Source organism: Cricetulus griseus, chromosome 4 (assembly GCF_003668045.3).
Source record: "Cricetulus griseus strain 17A/GY chromosome 4, alternate assembly CriGri-PICRH-1.0, whole genome shotgun sequence".
NCBI classification, from domain to species: Eukaryota; Metazoa; Chordata; class Mammalia; order Rodentia; family Cricetidae; genus Cricetulus; species Cricetulus griseus.
In genome coordinates, this window is record NC_048597.1 from 191,040,200 (window position 1) to 191,064,663 (window position 24,464).

Genomic DNA, 24,464 nt, shown 5'->3' on the forward strand with positions numbered 1-24,464 from the left:
TGTCATAGCAACACAGCTGTTCATATAATAAGTACATTTGGGCTAGAGAGACGGTTCAGTGGTCAAGAGCACTTACTGGTCTTGCCGAGTATGTGGGTTTGTTGCTCAGCACCCTCATGGTAGTTCACAATTATCTATAACCCCAGGTTTAGGAGGTGTCCTCTGCTGACCTCTGTGGGCACTAGGAACATAAGTCCTACATGACATACATGAAGGCAAACACACACACACACACACTAATTTATTAAAAAATTATACATTTTAGCATTAATTGCAGCTTCAGCTTAGCAGTGAGTAAATGCTAATATAACTGTAAAATCTGGCATATTAGTGAGCACCAGCTTTGCCGGTCTCATCTGAAGATAATACTATGTTCTTGACGTTTTCTTAATCCTTCTTGGCAGAAATGCTAATTGATAAGGATTTATGACCATGAATTAGTTTTTAATTCTTTTAGAATTGTGGTTTGTCAACCTTCCTAATGCTCTGACCCTTTAATACAGTTCCTTATGTTGTGGTGACCCCCCACCATAAAATTTCATTACTGCTTAATAACTGTAATTTTGCTACTGTTATAAATCATACCATAAATGTCTAGGATATCTGATATGCAAGCCCTGTGGGATCATGACCCACAGGTTGAGAACTGCTATTTTAGAAGAAGCAGATTGCTTACATTTTTTAAATAGCTTTGTTAATGTGCTACTACTGAATTTGGTTCCTTTGTTTTGGTAACTTAACATTTCTAGATAACACTGATCATTTTTCCAGTACTAATGTGTGTCCCCTATGTACTAAACACTTATGGATATATATATTCCAGAACTTATAATCACCTAGGAAATAGTTGATACTCTTCTTATTTGTGTGTGTAAATGCACATGTGTATGCAAGCATGTGTGTACATATACAGATGTGGAAGCCCAAGGTCAACCTCAGGTATTGTCCAACTTTTGAGACTATCTTTCACCGCCCTTGAGACTTACCATGTAGGCTGGACTGGTGGGTATGCAAACCATGGATCTGCCTGCTCTGTCTTCCCATCACTGGTATTACAAGCCTGTTCCACCACATCCAGCTTGTTATGTGGGTCTGGAAATCAAACAGGTTCTTTCTCATGCTTGGGTGGCAAACACTTTACTGAATGAATTATCTCCTCAACACCCCCACCCCCCACCCCCAAGAGAAAGTGTGTTTGTATTCACTATGTAGCCCAGGCTTTCCTCAAACTCTTGGCAGTCCTCCTGCCTTCAGTTTACAAGTGTTGGAATTAAAGACACAAGTCACCATACCTATCACTTGTTAGTATGTTCTAAAATTGTTTATTACTTATTTTTTTTCTTTCAGCCTTATAGTTATATTTATTTCTTTACAGGTTTAGAAGAACAGTACATTATTTTAATTTTTCAAACTGGCCTTGATCCTCAGGCAAATGTGGTCTTTGAAAGTATCATTACTGACATTGGTATAAAGAATAATGTTTCCAACTTTTTTGCGAAAATTCCTTTTGAAGAAGCCAATAGCAGACTTGTTGCCTGTACAAGAAGCTATGAAGAGAGCATCAAAGGAAATTGTGTGCAAAAAGAGAACAAAGTGAAAACTGTAATTATATTTAAAAATCTTATAGTAGTTTTAATAATGTGTAATTCTGTTTGTTTTTTGTGATGCTGGGGATCAAACCCAGGGCTTCTGCATATGCTAAGCAGATACCTTGCCACTGAGCCACACCCTCAAAAATAATGAGTAATTTTAAAATTAAATGTTTTAACATTGCTCATTTTAATGTTAGACTTCAAAAATACCATTTTAAAATGAAATTTAAAACAGCATTTGGTACAAATTTTGGGATCTTTTTTAGTTCTTTTCTACAATGTTCTTTTCTTTTTCTCCCATCTTTGTTTCTGTACTTCATTCTGAGCATACATTTACAGACACTGCTCATTCAAATAGGTTGTTACCCTGTGTCCTAGAGCTGAGGCTTAGGTCCCCTGTGCATGGTACACATTTGTTTTAACATAATTGACAACATTGGAAGTAAAGGATATATTCTGACTTTGTCAAAAAGTGCACACAGTTATATAGAAGGGACTCAGAGTTAGGTAACTTGCAAGCTGTGTGAACCATAGGCCGTGATAGAACTCTTAACATTTTCTACAGCTATTAGGTTTTACTAGTTTTGGGTTTTGCTCAGTTTATTGGGAATAAATCTCTCAACCTGGTACAAACTTAGAAATGTGGGCTACTCGGGCCATAATTTTAATGGGGTTTCTTCGTTTGTTTCAGGGTCTTGCTATATAAGCTGACCACAAACTGGCTGTCCTGCCTGCTGCATATGTTAGGTTTTGAGACTACACCTGTATTCACCACACGCAGCTAAAAACTCTTTTTTTCTTACCATTTCATTTTTGAGATGGGTCTCACTCTGTAGCTCTGGCTAGCCTATATCTACCCCCAAGACACAGTCTTGATAACTGAACTAGACTTCATACATGTAGTGGGTGGTGGGGAAGAGGAGGAGGGGAAATCCTGCCTCTCTTGCAGAGATAAAACCACAGAGCAGGTGGAATGGACTCAGGGGTCCCTCTAGTAAACTCTTAAGCTCACTTAGCTGTATATTCTCAGTGCCTGTGCCCCACTTCCTGCAGGCTGCCTAACCTTTGAACTAAGGTAGGTTTCCTTTACTTTGAGAAAAAAAAAACAACTACTACTTTAGGATTTGTTTTACTTCATAGGTTCTTCAATTCTTTCCAGTCTGATTCAATATGAATAGTCAAAATAAAAAACTGGAAAGCCATTATTACATATTGTCTGGGAGCTACAGGTGAAAGCTGTAGCTTCTTAGTCTCTGAATATATACTTATTTATTTTGTGGCAGGATCTTGGCTGCCCTCAAACTCACTTTGGAGACCAGGCTGTCTGAAGCCTGCAGTGAGCCTGCTCACATCTCCTGTCTCCTGAGCGTTTAGGTTATAGGTGTGCATTTTCCATTGAAACACCTTTTCTGCCTTGCTCTTTCTATTTAAAAAAAAAAAAAAAAATACCAGTTAACTTCATGATTTGATTATTTTCTCTGCCAGGTGTCCTTTGAATCTAAGATACAACTTAGAAGCAAAAAAGAATTGCAGTTTTTTGATGATGAGGAAGAAGCTGGAGAGAGCCACACCATCTTCATTGGCCCTGTAGAAAAGTGAGAAAATTCTTCTATATTTGAAGTACTTAAAAAAACAAGTCTGTTTCTGTGTTTAGTAATGTGTACTTCTTTCTTTACTATAGATTGATAGTGTATCCACCACCTCCAGCTAAGGGAGGCATCTCTGTTACCAATGAGGACCTGCACTGTCTAAGTGAAGGAGAGTTTTTAAATGATGTTATTATCGACTTTTATTTGAAGTAAGTTGGCTAATTTATTAGTAAGCCTTCTGTCATTGTATATCCTTTTAAATCTTTGTTTTCTAAAGTCAGACTAATTTGATTGGAATTTTGGTCACTGCAATATACTCTGACACTTAAGAGAAAACCTCTACTCAAGTATTTTATTGTGCCTGTGTTTCCACATTTAAAAATGAGAATAAAGGGTTGTAAGACTTGAATGAAGTAATAATATTTGTGAGGTAGTAAGGACAGTGTCCAGCACAGTTTTCATAAATGCTACCTTATCATGTGTATTTACTGGTATGTGTAATGAAAGGACATTACATACATGTACTCACATACATGAAACAAAATTGAACTTATATGCAGGCTGTTTTTCTATTTTATTCCAGCATATCTTGTAATGCAAAACGTTTTTTGAAAGCTGCAAAATTGATTTAATAGCCTACTAGTAGTATTCACCCTATACTTTTTGAGGGAAAAGGCATGTAACTCCATCTCCAGGGGCTCCGATACCCTCCCTCTTCTGGCCTCCTCTGGCATCAGCACTCACATGCACACAAAACATAAAGCAGGAATAACATATATTTAATGATGTTTTAGGTGGGGTTATGGTTCAGCTTGGCTTCGATAGGAACACTTGGCTAGCATATGTGAAATCCTTACAAATTTTATGCCTAATTGTTCTATAAAATTATTACAAAGGATTGTTGAAATCTCCAGATGTGCTGTCTTTAAAGCCACCTGTATTTTGAAGTCCCATTGGTAGGAAAATTTGCTTTTATATCTTGGAGAATTAACCTTTATCATTATATGATACCCTTTCTTATCCCTGATCTTCCTGTTCTTGGGTCTGCTTTGTTGACAGTGGAGATGGTTTTGTTTTGTTTTGCTTTTCACTTTCATGGCAAGCATTTCCTCCTTTTACTTATAACTCTGTATTTAGTATTTGGGGGTGGTTGTTGTTGTTATTTTTGCAACAGAGTCTCATATATCCCAGGCTGGCCTCAAACTTACAGTGTAGCTGAGGATGACCTTAGACTTCTGACCTTGCTTCCTGGGATTGCAGGAGTGTACCACCAGATCCAGCAAGGAGCTGAAAACTTGTTTGTGTGTTGTTTGCAGAATAAACCTAGGGCTTCATACATGCTAGGCAAGCACTCTGCCAACTGACCCCTGATATTCTTCTTATTGTTTGTGCTTCATACTTAAATAATCTTAAGTTTTTGTATTATACTAAAAACTTAGTTTGTAGTCCTGACTTTATTTAGTACTTACATTTATAGTTAAGTTTCCAATTAAATTTTATATAATAAATGTTGCCAAAAGCCGGGTGGTAGTGTGGCACACGTCTTTAATCCCAGCACTCGGGAGGCAGAGACAGGTGGGCCTCTGTGAGTTTGAGGCCAGCCTGGTCTACAAAGCTACACAGAAAAACCCTGTCTCAAGAAAAAAAAAAAAATGTTGCCAAACTTTCTTTGGACTCTCAGCTCCTAAATAATGACACAGACTTCTTATTAATTATGAAAGCTGGGCCTTAGCTTAGGCTTGCTCCCAACTAGAGCTTAAAAACTAAATTAACCATTTATATTAATCTACATTTTGCCATGTGTCTCTTTACCTCTTCTCCATATGGTACGTCCAGTTTCCTCCATGTCTTGGTGGCTGATCTCCACCTCTCTGATCCTTCTCAGAGTTCCTGTCTCTGTCCAGAAGTCCTGCCTGTCCTCCCCTGCCTAGCTATTGGCCGTTCAGCTCTCGGTTAAACCAATCAGAAGGTGCCTTGACAAAGACTTATCTTCATAGTGTACAAAAAGATTATCCCATAATAAATAAACCTCTGATATAAAATGTACACAGTTAATAAATCTAGGAAAATACATACTTTTAAATTTTTATTAGTATCTCTAATGATGTTTTCATTAGTGAAATAAAAGGACAGTTTTTCTTGTTCTGTGGAATTTTGTTGCAGTATTTTTTAACTCTGTGTGTGTGTGTGTGTGTGTGTGTGTGTGTGTGTGTGTGTGTGTGTCTGTGTCTCTGTGTCTCTGTGTCTCTGTGTGTGTTGTGCTGTGCATAAGTACCCACCAAAGCCAGAAGAGTATCAGATCCCCTGGAACTGGAGTTATAGGGAGTTGTAAGCTGCCCAGGTAGTTATTAGGAACTGAACTGGGGTCCTCTGGAAGAGAAGGAAGCACATTTAACTGCTGGTGTCTCTCCAACTTCTTATTTTACTTGTTTGAAAAAGGGTTTTGGGACTAGGGAGATGGTTCACTGGGTAAGAGTGCTTGCTCTGTAAGCAAGAGACCTCAGCTTGAATCCCCAGCTCTTGTGTACAAAGCCTAGCTGCCTATACTTGCCTGTGACCTCAGCACCAGGGGAGGGTGAACAGAGACAAGCAGAACCACAGAACTAGCTGGCCAGCTAGTCAAAGCTATAATAGAGTGATAGATGAGAATTAATGTCTTTAAAGACAGAGGTTTAGAGGCTGGAAAGATGCCTTACCAGTTAAGAGCACTTGCTGTTTTTGCAGATGATCTAGGTTTAGTTTCTAGCACCCATGTGGTAGCTTACAGCTGTCTTTGACTCCAGTTCCAGGGGATCCAGTATCCTCTTCTGACCTCCCTGGGCCCCAGGCACACATAAATACACAAAAATATATGAAATACTTTCCATTTCCTAAAGGTATTTTGGTGACTGTTGTATTTGGTACATGAAGTAAACTTCATTTCTTAAAGATGGTGATTATTTTATCTGAATAAGTGATTATCACTGCTTGATTGTTGTCTATTGAGTGAACTGTAATCCATTATATGATCATTGTTTTTGCTTAAAATAGGTACTTGGTGCTTGAAAAACTGAGGAAAGAAGATGCTGATCGAATTCATATATTCAGTTCTTTTTTCTATAAACGCCTTAATCAGAGAGAGAGGAGAAATGCTGAGACAACTAACCTGTCGTAAGTCAAATCTCAACAATTCATTAGTTATTCCTTGGTATCCTTGGGTATTAGTTCCCCATATCTCCCATGAGGTATCGCATTTGCAGACGTTCATGTGCTGTAGATGCAATGCTGCAGTATTTGCATTTGACCTGTACATATTCTCTTCTGTCAATACTTTATAGAATACTCATACTGTAGTGTAACACATTAGATATTTGTTGGGCTTTGTTCATCAGTGAGTAATGACAAGGAAAAGGGTCCATATGTGTCTTATGGGTATACTTTCCCTCAAAAAATATTTTCTATCCACAATTTGTTGAATTCAAGGATGCAAAATGAAGGGCCCTTGATATTTGAAATCAAAGCCCAGCAACATCCCCACAGATCTGTATTCACTTGCTTGTTTCTTGAGTGTGCCACTGGGAAAAGCACTCTAGCTGAGTTCTGTCATTTTTCTCATGGATTTATGTTCAGCTGCCTTAATTATATTGTACTAATTTTAAGGGGTAACTGTTGAAAAATCATTTTTCTTCTGTTGAGCAACAAACATCATTTATTTCTGTTTCCATTCTCTTAAAAAAAAAACGATATCCTTAATAATATTCTGCTGGTTTCAGAATACCTAGAGTTCAGAGGTTGTGGGTCCAATGCCTAGAACAGTGGGACCCAAATTGGTCTTATTTGTATTTCTTAGACCGTTATTATTGTGCTTTGCTCTGAGTGTGTCCCCTCAGTGATTCAGAGAGGAAACCTCAATCTGTTTTGTTTTCTCTTGTTTTTTGTTTTTGGTGAGCTGGACACTGAGCCGGAGCCTTGCTTGTGCTAGGCAAACAGGTGTTCTTTACCACTGGGCTGTAATCCCACCTTTAATCTGTACTTTTAATAAACTGTTAGAATGATTGTTCTCAAAATAGTTAAGGAGTGTCTATTCTGCTATCACACCTAAGTTCTTTATAGTTCCTCTCTATATAATGATGGCATTCAGGCCTTAGACTTAGCTTTAATTGGCCAAAAGATTCAACTTACACTGAAATGTCTTGAGTTCAGACTGCCATGCCAGATATAAATTCTATTTCCTACTTTCTACAAAGTTCCTAATTTTCTATCATAAACTAGAGATAGATTTTTGAGATTGTGCATAACATTGCATGGTTTACTTATTCCTTTCCTTTCATTTACCAGTAAGTCATACTTGGATAAGTATCTCAGTATATTTGCTAATAGAAATACTGCACCAGTAAAATGGTAGAGACAGAAGAAATTCATCAAGGAGAAACACTGCAATTTCCCAGAATGTTGTAAAATGAACTAAATATCCTTCCCTGCAGATTCCATCATGCGGTTTCATGCCCTCCCTTTCTGGCTTCATCTGAAACACTGTTCATGGGCTGGAATGATGGCACAGTGTTTAAGGGCACTTACTGCTCTTGCAGAGGGCTGGGGAATCCAATGCCTGCCACTGACTTGAGGGCACCAGACGCACACACATGTGATACATATACATGTGGGCAAAACACTCATACACATAAAATAAAGATGAACATATTGTTTGAATTTAAGATACCATGTTCTTTCCTCAGCTTGTTAAGACATTAAGTGAAACTGAGAAGGTATGACAGCGGAATGTTCCAAATTTTTAAGTCACTGCATATAAGTTGTAACTATAATGACACTTTACAAGGTGATTATCTTTTTCTTACAGAATACAACAAAAACGACATGGGAGAGTAAAAACATGGACCCGACATGTAGATATTTTTGAGAAGGATTTTATTTTTGTACCCCTTAATGAAGCGTGAGTAAAATTCTATATGAATTAAAAATACTTATTTTATTAAAGTAAGCATAGTTCTCTGTTGACTCATAAGATACATAATTTTAGGCACACATCTTTAATCCCAGCACTCAGGAGACAGAGGTAGGTAGATCTCTGAGTTTGAGGCCAGCCTGGGTCTACAGAGGGAGTTCTTGGACAACCAGGGCTACACAGAGAAACCTGTCTTGAAAAAAATACCCAACAGAATTTTGTAGAGTATGTTATACAGCTTCTAATTTTATCTTATTGGACAGAGTATAAGTAAGTCATTTTTAAAAATGATGCTTGTGTGGTATAAGATAGTCTGTGGAGATTACCTTATTTGATGAAATGATTGGGGCACATAGACAAATGTGATTCTTTCGTTTAAAATTTGCTTACATTTAACAGGAAAGGAAAAGGTGGATGAACTTATGCCATTCACTAAAACTAAAGCCATGCTATCTCAGATTACTATTTTCCAGTGACTGTGACAGTATTGATAGATCATACAGCTTTATCATGTGATTAAGATTTGAGAGTTTGTGTTTCTTTCTTTGTTTGCTTTTACTTTAAAGACCATTTGAAAGAATCTGGTCATTTTTTGATTTGTGTGAATGAAGAAGTACCATTCTTATTCTGCAAAAGGTATTTGTTTTATGGTATGCATTATGATTTATTTTTGTACTCTGCTTAGACAAATGAGGAAATGCCTTACTTTGGCTATTTTTATCTCTTTATAATTGGAATGGTTACTAAAATTAGTATTATGTAGGATAATTTATATGTAAGAAGCCTTGTTGTGTGTCACACTGGATTGTAAATTTTGAATGTGTACTAATTATCCATTCTTTTTTTTTTGTAAAGTAAATTCACTTTGTAATATGAGCAAACCCTTTTAAAAATGTTTTTGACATGTGTGACTGTAGTCATGGCTTCTTGGGAGTTTAAGGCACAAAGATTACTTTAACACAAGAATTTGAACTTAATTTAGACAGCATAGTAAGATCACCTCTTAAAACAGATAATAAGCACTATGTTTTGGGGCCTCGAGTATAACTTAATAACAGGCTGCTTGGCTGGTTTGTGGAAGGCCCTCAGTTCTATTCCTTTTTTTATTTTATTTATTTCCTTTTTAAAGACAGGGTCTCACTATGTAGCTCCGGCTTGCCTGGAACTTGACTGGCCTCAAACTCAAGAGACAGCCTGCCTCTACCTCTGCCTCCTTAGTGCTGGAATTAAAGGCAATGACCATCATACCAGGCTCCATTTGACCCTTTTAACACTACGACCAAAACCAGTCTTTGACCTTTGTACTGAGTGTCATCATATGAAGAGATAGCACTGTTTAATACCCATGGAAAAAGAAATACTTACCTAATGATGTCAGGGTGTTCAGATTGGGGATGTAGTTCAGTGGCAAGGTGGGTACTTGTCTAACATGCTAAAGATCCTGGGTTTGATCCCTAGCAGTGGATGAAAAGGTGTTTTCTCCTAAGAAGACATTTATTGGACATCCTACTACATGGAAAATATTCTACTCCACTAATAAGTCCTCTTTCATCTATAGCCTACCAATTGCCAGCTGACACGTAGCCCTATGACTGGTAAATAGAAAGTTGTTAACGACTATTAGGCTATACCATATGTCTTTTTTTTTCTGGTGGACTATACAGTTGATAGATGTGATACCTGAATATAGCAACATCATGAACTTGCACTTGATAGCTAAAACTAAAACTCCTTACTAATACTTGAGATTTTATAACAATGCCTAGATTAGATATGATGTTTCCTTTTAATTGTAATTCATTTACATTTCAGCATAGTATAAGGCTAAAGATTATTTAGATATAATATACTATTTATAATAAGCCTTTCTAAACAATAGGAAGAGACATGATAAAACAATTTGAATGGATCTTTCATCCCAAAAACAAAGATTCAGAAGATTGCTTGCAAGAATAAATGCAAAAAAAAAAAATAGTGGTCATTATGGTTAGCCACTGATAAACAAGTAAGAACTGTTATAAACAATACAAGAATTTTAAAAGACCCCTTGCTTACTCACCAACTTGTAAAAAATAGCATTTCTACTGCTAGTTATTGACAACCATGATGAACTTTTCCAGTGATATGTTTAGTAGTGTTGTTTGTTTTTACAGTGCACACTGGTTTTTGGCTGTTGTTTGTTTTCCTGGTTTGGAAAAACCAAAATATGAACCTAACCCTCATTACCACGAAAATGCAGTCATACAAAAAAGTTCAACTGCACAGGACAGTTGTGTTTCTTCTGCCAGTGAAATGGACAGTTGTTCACCAAACTCTTCTGCCAAGCCCGTGATTAAGAAGATGCTAAACAGAAAGCATTGCTTGACTGTCACTGCGTCCAGTGCTGGACAGGAAGAAAGTGAGCCTTGTTATCGGAGAAACACATACAGTGTGAAATGCAGTGTGAAAAAAAAAAATCATGCTATAAGTGAAAACGAAGAATCAAATAACAGAGAATCTGCATGCCACGAAGTTACTGATAGAACTAAAAGTGAGAATGACCTACAGGATGAATGTTTAAATTCTGTACATCATCCAGGTATGTACTGACATATTATGAAAGAGTAAAAGAGTTCAAAATAGAATTGTTAATTATGCATTTTCTCCTGTCAGACTTACTGAGGTAGAATTTACTTACAGTAACATTAACTCATGTTGTGGGTGTTGCTTAAGTTTTATTAATGTATTCAGTCATGTAATCATTATGACAAACAACATTTAGACTCTTTCCATTACTCAATACTACCAATAATGTAAAATAGTTCCTTTTTGAACACTAGTCTTACATGCTTTAATATGAGATGAGATGAATGAACTGAGTGGCTTTATGCATTGGAGCACAGCTTAGGGCTTTTTATACACCAACTGCAGAGCTTCCAACTGTCTCCTGCAAGTTGTTGTTTGGTTGAGTAGACAGTTATATTTGAAGACAGTCTCAAAATTCTAGTGGAGACTAAAGTACAAAATAATGTTTTATGTAGGTTTCATAATTAGCATGTTTGTCTTTTTCTTGTAGCTTTGTGTTTGTTTTCCATTCATATGCATGTACCTATATCAATTATATCATAATTAAAGGGAAGATCTGTGAAACTAGTGTTTCACAAAACAGTTTGTTGTTTGTGTGAGTGCTAACACTAATTCTGTTTTTTTAAAGCTTGCTTTAATTCAGTGCTGGCAGCATTGCAGTTTGAGAAGTGCTCTAGAGTGAGGTGGTTGATTCCCTCCACTCTGTGCCTCCCCCTCCCCCCCCCACCCACACACACAAAGTAAGGATGGTCTCTAAATGTGACTTTCCCACCCAAGAGAGAATGACTAACTGGTCTTACAGTGATGGCACATGAAAAGTTGAGCTTAGAAGAAGTTTGTGCCCTGATTACTGCCTAAGTAGCAAAATCCTATTTGGCCTGGCAATATAGTTCAAAAGATGTATTTTAAATAGTTTGCATAATTTTAACTCTCTGATCCATGTGGTTAACATGTGTTTGCTAATAGTGTCAGATAACATTCCACAGTAAATAAATAGGATTTTGTTTGCAGTTTTAAAGTCAGCTGCTGGAAGGTAATGTATGAGATCGCTACTTACCATTTTGTTTTTTCATCTGGACATCTTGTAAAATAATTGATGGAGGAAGTGAGGAATATGTGGATTTAAATTTTACAGTCACACTCAAATATGTAGAAAGAAGATAAATAAAATGTATTCCTGAAAAAGATATATAAATCAACATACTACTTAAAATAACTAACCAGGCACAAGGTAAACCTCCTGTTATACATACAATAACCTCTTTAATTTGTCTGTTTCAGAACATAAAAGTTAAGCAGGGTTAGGTTTGGTTAGTACTTGAATGAGAGAAAGTAATTTAAATAATTCAGCTCTTAAGAAGTATCTTTCTTTCAGACTGGGTATAGTGGTGCACACCATTAATCCCTGCACTTAGGTGGCAGAGGCCAGGGGATCTCTGAGTTTGAGGCTGATTGGTCTGTGCAGTGAGTTCTAGGTCAGCCAGGGCTACATAATGAGGCCCTGTCTAAAGAATAGGGGATGGAGAGGGGGGAGAAGACCCAGCAGCCATGATTAAGAGCATATTACTGCACTTCAGAAGAACCCAGGTTCAATTCCCAGCACCCACATCAGGAGGTAATTCCAGCTCTAGGAGAATTCTACACTTTCACCTCTGGCCTCTGGGGGCACCTGCACATACCCAACACACATATACACACTTAAAAATAAATAAATAAATAAAGCATATATTTATATGGTTTCTCTGTGACTTTGGAGGCTGTCCTGGAACTAGCTCTTGTAGACCAGGCTGGTCTCGAACTCACAGACATCCACCTGCCTCTGCCTCCCAAGTACTGGGTTTAAAGGCATGCACCACCAATGCCCGGCTAACAAAAGCATCCTTTAAAAAGCATTTATATATTTACTGTGTTCGTGTGTGCTGTATATATACATACTTCTCTGTGTGTAGATCAAAGCATAATTTTCAGGAGTCAGTTCTCTCCTTCCAACATCTAGATTCTGGGGATTGAATTTAGGTTACCAGCCTTGGTGGCAAACATTTTTACACAATGAGCCTTGTTTATATTAATTAAAAAATAACACTTTATAGCTTTTGTAACCTAGATTGAAGTAAACTTTTCCTCATAAAATGCCTAAAAGTCATTTGTGAATTTTTGAAATGTTACACACTCTTTTAAATAGTACTGGTGTATATGACTCAGTTTTTGTGTAAATTTTAAATTTCTGTTAACTACTTGGTTTGACAAGCTTCTTTTAGCAAAATAATTGATTTTTAACAATTTTGATTCTTCTAATGAACTTTTAAGAATATCAGTTCAGTTTTATCCTATGATAAACTATGTGGTACTAACACCTATGTTGGTTTGTGGGGTTTTATTTTATTGAAAAATAGTAATGTAACCAAACTTAGAAAATAAACAGTTGGGAAGTCTTGTTTATAGCTAGTATCCTAACGTGATGGTCATGTTCATACTCCCCTCCCCTCCCCTTCCCTCCCCTCCCCTCACTTTTCTTTTCCCTAGACAGAGTTTCTTTGTCTAACAGTCCACGCTGCTCTGGAACTCACTTTATAGACCAGGCTGGCCTGGAACTCACAGAGACCCGCCTGTCTCTATCTCCTAAGTGCTGGGATTAAAGGTGTGAGCCACCACTGCCTGGCATATTATTATTTTTCTGATTCATGCAGAAGCAAGTCTATTTATTTGTACTGTTTTTACCTTTTGCTTTTTCCATGTTTGCATAATTTTAATCTTAAAAGTATACATTTTTTCATCTTGTATTCTATGTTATGGTTTGTAGTTTTGTTTGGGAATTACTGTTTTTAGACTCCTAACAGCTTTCTGTTTGCTGTCTGGCACACCCATACATACACATAGATAGATTTATACACAGATTTATATAAACTTGTTTTTATTTTTTCATAAGTTTCAGGTAATAGAGTAATAGAACAGTTCTGTAATTTGACATCAACCCATGTTTTTATTTAAAAATAACTTGCTTTATATTTGTTGAGTTACATGCTGTAGCAGATTTTTGTATCTTCAGCTGTCATTTATTACTAGTATTCATTTTAAGTAGTCTATCCTCTGGGTCATAGGCATGGGCTTTTTACCATACAGTGTTTCCTGTTGATGCAGATGCCTTAAGCAAAATCAGACTAAACTACGGGGATCAGTCAGCTGAAGGTGGCAAAATGCTTGAAGATGAACTCATTGACTTCTCAGAGGATCAGGATGACCCGGTAAACTCAGATGCTTTGTAAGAATCTGTTACAGAATCTTAGAAGCCATTCCTTCAGCCAGTGACAGAAATAGTGTGGTTTCCAGATTTGGTTTGTATTTCAAAACAAAACCAGTTTTCTATTTCGAAGTTCCCAGGATACATGTATTACTGTTATTGAAACTGAAGTTTCAGAGATAGTTTATTTAAATTATGAGAAAAATTCTTGAGAAACTGTAACATACTATTTCTTACCTTTTCTTTTTAAAAGTTATATTTGTTTGTTTTGTGTTGGGGTACACCTACATACCACATACCACAGTGTTCATGTAGGAGTTAGAGCACACTTGCAGGAGTCGTTTCTCTCCTTTCTCCATGTGGGTCCTTGAGATCATACTCAGGTTTCTGGTTTTAGTGCTAGTGGGTTAGTTGTTCACCTAGTAGTAAAGATACTTTATGCTGCACAGTTTTTCTTTTTGCTCAATCTGGTGGGGGTGTGTTTTGTGTATTATCCCTTAGTTTGTAATATATAGCTGTAAGATACTCATTATAGACCATGACTGTAAATAGTATAGGCCTCAGTATTTCCATTTAAAAATGTAGGTTGAGATATGATTAAAATTTTGAAGGTTTTTTACATTTAAACAATTTATATAGACTTTACATGATACAAATATCAGAAGTTTGAAACAAATTTCTTCGCACTACATTAGATGGGGATGCCCGTGCAGTGGAAAGGAAGATAGCTTATATTTTCCAGCCATATTATTATAAGGCCATGGATAACTCAGAAATGACTTTCATTTCACAGGATTAAGTGGAAAGGAAAAGCTAGCAAAAATCCATCTTCACCATATGTGAAGGACACTAAAGGCCTGGTGGGATGGCTTATTGGGCAAAGGACTGACTGTACCTGCTGCCAACCTGAGTTGTGTCACGAAGGAGAGAAAACTGACTACATAAAGTTGTCCCCTGACCTCCACCTGCATGCTCACACGCATAGACACTTAATATACACTTATAATAATAACAAATAAATCCTTAATGTTAGTGCTCTAGCATCGGATAAATTTATTTAGAGTAGCAGGGTCAATTGCCTTCCAGGGACTAAAAGTGCTGCCATTATGTTGGAAGGAGTTTTGTATACAGTGCTATTTTCTTAGATTATCAGTTATTTCAATAGCAGATTCTTAATAATTAATCAAAGACTGTCTTTTATAGGATGATAGCAGCGATGATGGACTCCTTGCTGATGAAAACTACACTTCAGAAATAGGACAGTGGCATTTAAAGCCTACTGTCTGTAAACAGTAAGCATTGATTGACTACATCCTGCAAGCTGTGTGATTTTTTTTTTTTTTGAGTCATATAATAAAACACAACAGAACAATTCTTACTTAAGCAGAATTCAAGTGTTCTTGGGGATAGGGAGGGAGGAAAAGTGGGTATGCTGTCCAGAGATGCAACAGGGAGGCCATTTCTGGTTTCCACTTTGCAGTTTTCCCAGGCCCTGCTCCCATAGGTGCTTATATACCTTCATAGTGAACCACTGTAACTTTGTGTATAATGTTTTTGAGAAGAAAATACCATATGTAATCAAATCAGTAACATGAAGTTGGCAGTTAATGTGAGTTCCATAGCTACTTGAAGTGGGCAGAGAGTGACTGAAGGCCATCCCACCCTACAGGCATGTTTCCTATTTAGAGACTCACTCAGATTTGACAGAATTCTAAGAAAGGATGTTCACCCTCTTCGTATCCTGGCATATCTGAGACTGTTTGCATTAGGGACAGGGTACAGGTGGGAACCATGAAGATAAAGGAAGTCTTCACCAATTTCAGAAGTATACGTGTGTCCTAAAGTATGCCCTGAGACTACCAAACCCATTAAGTGATACAGTACTGCCTAGTACTACACTTATTATCTCCTTTTACTTTGCTGTGGAAAATGTTAGCAAAAACTGCATTAATGGACCTTGAAAAACAAATGTCATTTATAAAAGAAAATATCGATATTTAGAGAAAATATAACTGATAGTTAAGAGATCTGTATGAGGCCTGATTACTGAGCTCAAGTTAGATGTGTTCTTAGTATGCTCAAGGCTCTGAGTTCAGTCCTTTAGCAGAGAGGGGGGGGGGGGATAGAATGGAGGAGAGAAAAGATAAACATTTTGGATTTATTTTGGCACATTGGATTTCCTCATTTATTTTGAGTTTACAACATACTTTTACAAAATTAAAATTCAGAAGATCTGAGTTACATAGAATGTTCTAAAATAAAATCTTGCCTAAAAAGTATATTGTATCATAAACAAATTCTTGGGATTAACTGTTTGGTTTTCTGTAACAAACAACTGTAGTTTACAATAGTTCAGCAGGCAGGGCTATATGCTGGCAAGCCTGATGCCTTGAGTAATGATCCCGAGAACCTGTATAGTGGAAGGGGAGAGCTGGTCCCTTTAAGTTGCCATGGTACATGTATGTGCATATACATGCTAACGTACAATACTTACTTTTGTTCCTTTTTATTATGCTGCAGTTACATTACTATTTTGTAACATGATGTTTAGTATTACCATAGATACCTAAATTTCCTATGTCTGTAAGGTTTCCTTTCCCTCCTGAGTATTTACTGAAACAAAAGTAAATTGCAAGGTTTTTAATCATATTAATACACTATTTTAAATTTTCTTGCTCATATGTAACACCACAATTCATATTTAACTTTTTTATTATTTCTGTCCTGTAGACCTTGTATCCTACTTATGGACTCACTCAGAGGCCCGTCTCGGTCAAATGTTGTCAAAATTCTAAGAGAGTAAGTTTAAAACTGTAACCTACCTGTTTGATATACTGTAGCTGAGGCAGCAGTATTTACATGTGTGTGTTCTTGGTAGGTATTTAGAAGTAGAATGGGAGGTTAAAAAAGGAAGCAAAAGAAGTTTTTCCAAAGATGTTATGAGAGGTTCCAACCCAAAAGTTCCACAACAGAACAACTTCAGCGACTGTGGCGTATACATACTGCAATATGTAGAGAGCTTTTTTGAGGTGAGTTTCAGTTCATTGTATCTGGCGAAATAATGAAATGTATATTTGAACACAATAAGAAAATAATTCATCTTTAAAATAATTCTAAGGAACAAAAACTCTGAAGTTAGAGGCTCTTTAGGATGTAAAAATACTGTAATTATTGATTCTAGGCTTGTGGAACATCTCTGATCGACTTGACCTCTCCACTAGCTTATTTTTTTTTTAATCTTAGCAAGTCTCTCCTGTGGTTGATGCTGTTTCATCTGTCCATTCCCATCTACACGAAAGCACGCACGCCTCTCAAGTCTCTGAAATGTGATACCCTCCCTACCCTAATGTAGAAAGCTTTCTTGACCTCCGGCACCCTTTCAGCTGTTCCTTCTTCATTCTCATCCTGCAGCATGGCTCTCCACATACCTCTCTGAGAACTCTGTATTCCTGTGACTCCTTTTTAACCACTGTTGATTGAATGAACCACTGAATCTTTTTTAAAGTCACATGTGTACATTACTGCATTCCTGCTGCCACTTTTCAAGTCCAGTATGCCAGTGGAATTCTCATGCCTTCTGCTCTTCGTGGTCATTTTCCAAAAACTCTTACCGGATTACTCTTACCAGGTTTATGTTTGGTGGTTCCCTGGTGCAATTGAGCTAAAGAACAAAACCCTTCTGGTGCCTGTACATAGCTGTATTCTGGCCAGTCGGTAGTCATTCTGTTTCTTTCCGTGTCATGTCTCCAGGCCTCGAACCTCACTTGCCTGATGCTTCTGTCATTCTTTGGCTGGCTAACATCTTCTTACTTTCCGGATTTGTCTAAATGCCAGACCAATGGTGTTTATTCTCATTGCACTTCATACTTTTCCTGTCATAGTGTTTCTCAAGGTCAATTGTCTTTATCTAGCATGATGCTGGCAGTCTTTTCTTAGGCAGGGTCTGAGAGTAAATACTTGTGTTTTGCAGCTATGGAGAGTCTAGCAGCTCTCAGTTGTACTGTTGTACAACTACAAACTGTTTGTGAATTTATTTGCTTCTGCTTGATAAAGAAATTTACTGCAGAAATAGGGTATGGGCAAAACCCAGCCCAGTACCTATAGTTTGCCAGCCTCTAATCTGGACAGTAAGCTTCATAAGCCAATACTGTTTTTAAATGCCCAACTCAGTACCCTGCTTGTGAAACGTAACAAATAGATGCTGATACCTAACTTTTGAGAGTTGTTATAGTTGAAATTAAAATGTCCACCCATTATAATTTTCTAATAGACTTTTTAATCTTTTTATTTTCAGAACCCAATACTAAATTTTGAGCTACCTATGAACTTGATGAACTGGTTTCCTCCACCCAGAATGAAAACAAAAAGAGAAGAGATCCGAAACATAATTCTGCAGCTGCAGGAAGAGCAGAGTAAAGAGAAGAGGCTGCTGAAGGACACTTCTTCAGCAGAAGCATCCTTAGGAGATGGAGCAGAGCAGTATGCCGGCAGTGTGTCAGAGTGACTAAGAGGCTGGGGCTTGTAGCTCCAGAAATCACATGGCGTTCACCATGGGTTATAGACAGTACAGAGCTGAAGTGCTCACTGCTCAGAGATTTGGGGAATTTTAATGCTGTAAAAATGTCACATAAGTAATTTCCAAAGGAGTATGTATTAAGTAAAAGTCTGTAAATATGTTAATGAGGCCAATTTTTCCAACATTTATAATTATTTTTTTCACTTTTAGGGAACCTTTGTTATGTATTTTCTGTTAATAGTACTGAAACTGCAACTTCTAAACACAAATAAATAAACTATTTATAGGAGGAAATGATTAATTTCATATTCTTTAGTGAACTTGTATAATTCCTCAGAGTGTGATTTTATTTCATGGGAATATATATAAGTATCTATGTTTTTTTAAACCTCTGTTCTAAAATACTCAAAAATGTGAAAATATAATTGTTAGAGACATTTTAAACTAAAAAAAATGAGTCTTTATATGCTTGCATAGCAAGAAAAATGAACATCTTTTCAATTCATGCTTTCATGTGTTGAGAGAACCCCCAACTGTAGTAAATATTACACTTTTACACAGATACTTAACAACATTAAGCAATCAAAGCCAATGCGCCTTGACTTCTACTCGTAAAGCATAACTGCACTGGCGTACACTCTGCGACTCAGGTGAAAACTATCCTGGCAAGTGCAGCTTGAATATCAAATATCCAATATTACCTTTGTATTTTATCTTACAGTATGCTGCAACCTGTATGATAGAACTAGTTAAAGAAATGTTTTTAATCCCTGTAAACACAGGAATTCAAATAGGAATTTATTTTTTTGTAACTTCTACTATTTTTTCATTATTTTGTTCTCATTGTTTTGGTAAAGTATCAGACCTTTTGCTTGAGTTTTACTGTGTAAATTGTTTTAAAATGCAAACATCTGCTCTTAAATTGCATAATACAGCAAGAGCTCTTACTTTGAATTTTCCATTTAGGTTGAGAAAATGTGGGCTTGGGCCGGTAGTTCATTAGAGTGCATGCTTAACAAGCTGGAGGCCTCTTGTTTCAATCCCCAGTAGCAAACAGAAATACAAAAATGCAAAGCTTTTGATGCCACATTTGTAATTCATAGAGGTCTCACTTGTATATATAGCAACTATTGTTTTTTCAAATGAATGGTATCAATTTCTTTCAAATTTCATGTAAGACTTAAAATATGTGTTTTAAGTCATTTTCATTAGTGATTTTTTTAATGCCCATATAACAACAAAAAAAGTGATAATAAAAGGCCATTTTATCATCAGATATTTTATTTCTAATGTGGCCATATCTGGCACTGTGAGCCACAATTTAGACTGTTAATGAGTTTAGTAAAATGTTGGGAAAGATTGGAATGAGTGAGAATGTTAACAAAAAAACTTAGTGAGACTCTACTGACAAAAAGTGCAAGGAAAGTCACCATTAGGGCTATCAATTTTTTGCTTTGGCCTAGCTAAACTTGCTTGTTTCTAATTATTTCTTTTTAGTAAGACTTTATAATTGGTAGGCCGTATAATTAGCTCAGATATGTAAGATGGCAGTTTACTAAAATTTTATTTCTAACTAAAAAACCGAAATGTTTTTTTTTCTCTAGTGAAGACTGAAAAACAAAACAAAGGTATTAAAGGAAAAAAAAAACTTAATAGAAAGTATAAACAATATTCGCAGACTTTATCTTTAAAATGAACTCTATTTTGTCAAAATTCGAGGGAACTGGAAAAGTTACTGGAAGGACCAGGTATACTGGCACATTGCCAGTTAATGGCAACTGCTCAAGGGCTGAGGTCCTTGACCACTTGAGCCTGAACCTGGGAGTTCAAGGTCAGCCCGAAATATGGTGAGACACTGTCTCAAACTAAACAAACTATCCTAAAATTCTTGTGGTGTTTTTGTTTGGCTCTCAATAGTTATATTTTATAGTGTTAGATAACTTGATAAAGTAAAATTACAGCTTGTCCCTAGGGCTAATTCTGTTCTATATTCTTCGTTTTAACATAAACAATAAAGATTGTATAAATAGTTTAAAGTGGCAAGCTACCTTTAAAATGTGTGATTAGTACAAGCTGTATGACAGAACTTTGCAGAAGTCTGTCATTTGACACCAGAGCTGCATGAAGATATCTGGTGACTTCACTAATTAGATAGAGCTGCTGTATTGGTTTTCTTGTTGGATAGAGTAACAGTTAATCATTTTTAGACGAGTTTTAGATTACTTGCCATAAAATTTGTATGTGTCTGAGCTCCTGGTAGTTTAGGAGGAAAGGTGGTGTTTAACCAGTCTTGTCCCTTTGGCATCACTGACTTGCTTTCTTTAGACAACCAAGAACATGATGGAGTTAGTTCAGTTCCACTCAAACCTGAAACAGTTAGCTTTTCTTTGCATGCAGCTTGTGCTTAACTGAGTCAATTAAATGTGGAAGGTTTTATTTGAAAGCACAAAATGATTTGCATTGTGTTTTGTCTCTAAAAGGAATTAAGTGTTTTTCTCTGTGAAGCCTGTTTGTCGCCTCTGAAGACTGTGTGGAGATAGAAAGTATTAAATAGAATAACAGTTCTCTCAAAATTATTCGTAAGATTCAGACAGTTCACTGAGTATGTTTTAATCAGGAGTTGGTAGAATGATCTACCTGAAGGAGAGATGAGGCAGGGTGGCATTTGTGTGGAGCAAATAGTCATCGGAGCTGCTGTATGGAAAGAGGGCATACCGTAGAATCGAAGTTCTGTGTCCAGGATCAGCTGTGGAGAACAGCTCCAAGCAATTAAGCCGATTTCACCACAGGACTTTTCAAAGTCTTTAGTGTGGTGATGAAAATGTAGGATTATTAAGTAAAATTCAGGCCACTATATATAATTTGGCCATATCTTCCATTCCCAGAACTTCTGTAGTGAACAACTTAAGAATGTTTTGTGAATTGAACTTCAAGAGAAGATGGTTTTGAAACTGATCTGAGGGTTTAAGAACAATTTTTTCAATAGTTGAGTTTATTATTTAGGATTTTGAAAATAAGTAACTGGGTACTGGTGAAATAAAGGTTTATGAGAAGCTCTTTTTAAACATTATGAAGAAAACCTTTGTAAGGAAAAGGTTACAAATTAATTTTTTCACATTAATGAGTTCACTTAGGGAAGAGATATATAATTTTTGTAAAGTCACCAAATCCCAACAAACATGAAAGTAGAAATTCTGTAAATACTGAAGTGACTTGAAAGTCTGTTTAGAGGTGTTTCCTTTTTACCTGAGCCTCGTATTGCTGGCTTGAACTTCCCTCTGACTTCCACCCCATTTTTTATGTTAGAACTAAATTGTAATTGGTGAATTTCATACCTAAGGACATGTTTTTCTTTCATCAAAATCTGTGCAAAAAAGTATTCTTTAGTAAGCTGGAATAGTTTTATTAACATACTGAATATTTTAAACTTGTCTTACTGAAAGTTGTTCAAATTTATAATAAAACATGTTATCATAATTAGCTTTATACAGGTAACAGAAGACTTTAGATTTTAAGTCTTTAAAACGGTCACTATTTTGAGCACCTAGTATGTAGTAGAGGACTAAATAGAAAGCATCTATCCACTTCACAGTGTGGTGGGAAACATTCATTGGCTTCACAAATGAGTGCCAGTCATGAAAAACAGTGTGCATAGAGACCGGAATTTCCAGGTCTCAGAAGGCTAGACACTTACTGAAGGGGTGACATTTGAACCACTGGTAGTAGTCTAGGAGAGGAAGAATAAAATCTGAAGTAGAAAGATGCTTTGGCTTAAAATGATAATTGTTCCATTAATAAAGCATGTACTGAATGCTAAACATTGTGTAGAGCATTTTAGATAAATGAATTCACTTCCTTAATGATCTTAGGAGATTGGTGTACTGCTAAATACTTCCATTTTGTGAGACAGATAGGTCCACAGCGTTAAACAACATTGCTAGGTTAACCTGTACTTGGTCAAATTAGGTACTAGTACGATACTGGTGATTTTCTAGAGATGCACTGTGGTAGAGTCTTCATCTCTGAAGTGGGTGTAAGAGGCTGCTCTGAATTATACTAGTTTTAAGTAATGTGTAAACATTTGCATAGTTTCTTAGAATGCCTTGTGTGAAGTAGAAAGGGAGGCTGGAAGCTAATTGTGCAGGGCCTTGTAGCCATGTTCAAAATCTTGATCATTACTATGAAAAGTTACAGAAGCATTTCAGACAGGAGTAACACAATCAAATGTGCATGCAGATCGTGTGTAAATGAAAATGGGACCAGAATGAAAACAGTTGTAATGAAACTGAGTTCCCAAGGTGAGGCATGGCATGACATACCTGTGTGGTAGGAATGCTGGGAAGACAAAGTGGTACCATTTGAAATGTTCCTTTTAGGGATGCAACAAGAACATGAAAAGCTGTTCTTTATCCCAATCAAAGAACAAATGATTCAAGGGTAATGCAAGCATATACTGCTTAAAATAGAAATGATTAGTGTTAGACATTACTAACATAAAATAAGTTGTAAAAGCCAAATCATTCCTAAAACACATGACACTACCAAAGAGATAAAGATCATTAATTTTTTAGACAAAGCTTTCTATTTTTAAATACAAACCTCATGAAAGGAAGATGTAAATTCGAATTAAATACCAACGTTCCTTCACAGAAAAAAAGACTTAACTCAAGAACAACTCACGCTCAATCTAATTGTGCAAGATCTCCAAACTCTAAGCTACCCAAGTGCTTGCATACATAGTTCTACGTTCTGACTTGCCACTCCCTGTCCCCTTCTGTCAGCTGATGGGGCTCAAGGAAAGAGCAGGCAAAGGAGACAAAGGAGACAGGAATTAGAAGATCAGATCTAGGTATTGGAAATTTAGATTGAAAGTAGGAAATAATTTGCATATTGGAAGAAAAGAAAATGTTATATGTCAGTCTAATAAATGACCTCGTTTCTAAGGACTTTCTTATTTTAACCTCTGAAATAAGACTGTATCCTATCAAATAAACTTGACTTTGTCTCAATTAATGGAAAGCATAAATATAAGTTGCCAAGCCTGGTCCCTGGTTACTGACTTGGTGTGCAGTGCAGTCTACACATTTACAGCCCTAACAGATTGCAGGCAAGAGCACACTTGGAACCACTGATACACGTGACTTCTTAGTAACACTGCAGTCAGCTGGGGGAAGTGTGGTGCACCAAGCATCCTCACACTGGCTTGCTGAAGTACTGTATGAGCTTGTCTTCTCCTACCTGTGTTTTATACCTGAACTGAGACATGTAATTAAAGTTCTGATCTTTTTTTTTTATTATACTCTGAACTTTTCTTTCCTACCTCTTCTGTGGTTTCCCCATATCCATATTTTTCTATGCATTTATATGATAAATGTATTAAAATGCAATTTCTCTTATGAAACTAGGATAACTTTTATAAACACTTTATAGAATCTTGTCTCAGCAGTGTGTCCTGGAAATTATTTAGCCTTGCCTCGCTCTGTTCACCACTCTAGTTTTGCCTGCGCTATAGAATTACAGGATCTCAGGACTTACCTTTTACAAAAATGTTCCCTGTCTTTGATCATGATAGATGTCCAGAGAAAGGAGGGAGGAGGGGAGCTCTTCCTGATGCAGCTTCTTTCCTTCTTCACAGTGGGAAGGGAAGCCAGTGGGCAGCCTGTCAGCTCAAAGCTCCCGCCCAGCAGAGAAGCCTGTGTTGCTGCCATTCAGAGTCTGCAAACGTCTGTACCTTCTAACTTCCAGTTAGATGTCAAAGCTTGCTTTTACCATTTCTCCAGGAGAGGAAGGTTTTTTTGTGACTTCCACAGCAGTAGACATTCTTTCGTTATTTTTCTCTGGAGGTGTTAGCAATTCTTTATCTTGAAGCCTTGCATGCAAAGTTCCTCTTTGTTGCTACCTTTGCTTTCCTTGGTCACTGGTGTGAATGGTCTTTCCTGACAATGTCTGACTTTGTACAGAGCACACTGCCCTGTGTGACTGTATAGGGGCTTACTATGTAGTGCAAGGTGCTCGGCCCCAG

The 24,464-nt window shown here is 36.8% G+C and overlaps 1 protein-coding gene across 6 annotated transcripts in view; it reads left to right on the plus strand.

Annotated features, from left to right (window-relative positions):
* Senp6 (SUMO specific peptidase 6) overlaps positions 1 to 20,478 on the plus strand; it is an 85,933-nt gene extending 65,455 nt beyond the window's left edge. For all 6 annotated transcript variants that reach the window (XM_027411066.2, XM_027411060.2, XM_027411061.2 and 3 more), the window contains 11 exons: positions 1,376 to 1,602; positions 3,078 to 3,187; positions 3,274 to 3,390; positions 6,212 to 6,331; positions 8,019 to 8,111; positions 10,277 to 10,701; positions 13,827 to 13,930; positions 15,130 to 15,218; positions 16,657 to 16,725; positions 16,805 to 16,955; positions 18,221 to 20,478. In XM_027411066.2, the coding sequence (XP_027266867.1) occupies positions 1,376 to 1,602; positions 3,078 to 3,187; positions 3,274 to 3,390; positions 6,212 to 6,331; positions 8,019 to 8,111; positions 10,277 to 10,701; positions 13,827 to 13,930; positions 15,130 to 15,218; positions 16,657 to 16,725; positions 16,805 to 16,955; positions 18,221 to 18,430 (1,715 nt within the window). In that variant the 3' untranslated portion in view covers positions 18,431 to 20,478. The remainder of the gene's footprint in view (positions 1 to 1,375; positions 1,603 to 3,077; positions 3,188 to 3,273; positions 3,391 to 6,211; positions 6,332 to 8,018; positions 8,112 to 10,276; positions 10,702 to 13,826; positions 13,931 to 15,129; positions 15,219 to 16,656; positions 16,726 to 16,804; positions 16,956 to 18,220) is intronic.
* Positions 20,479 to 24,464: the final 3,986 nt, after the last annotated feature.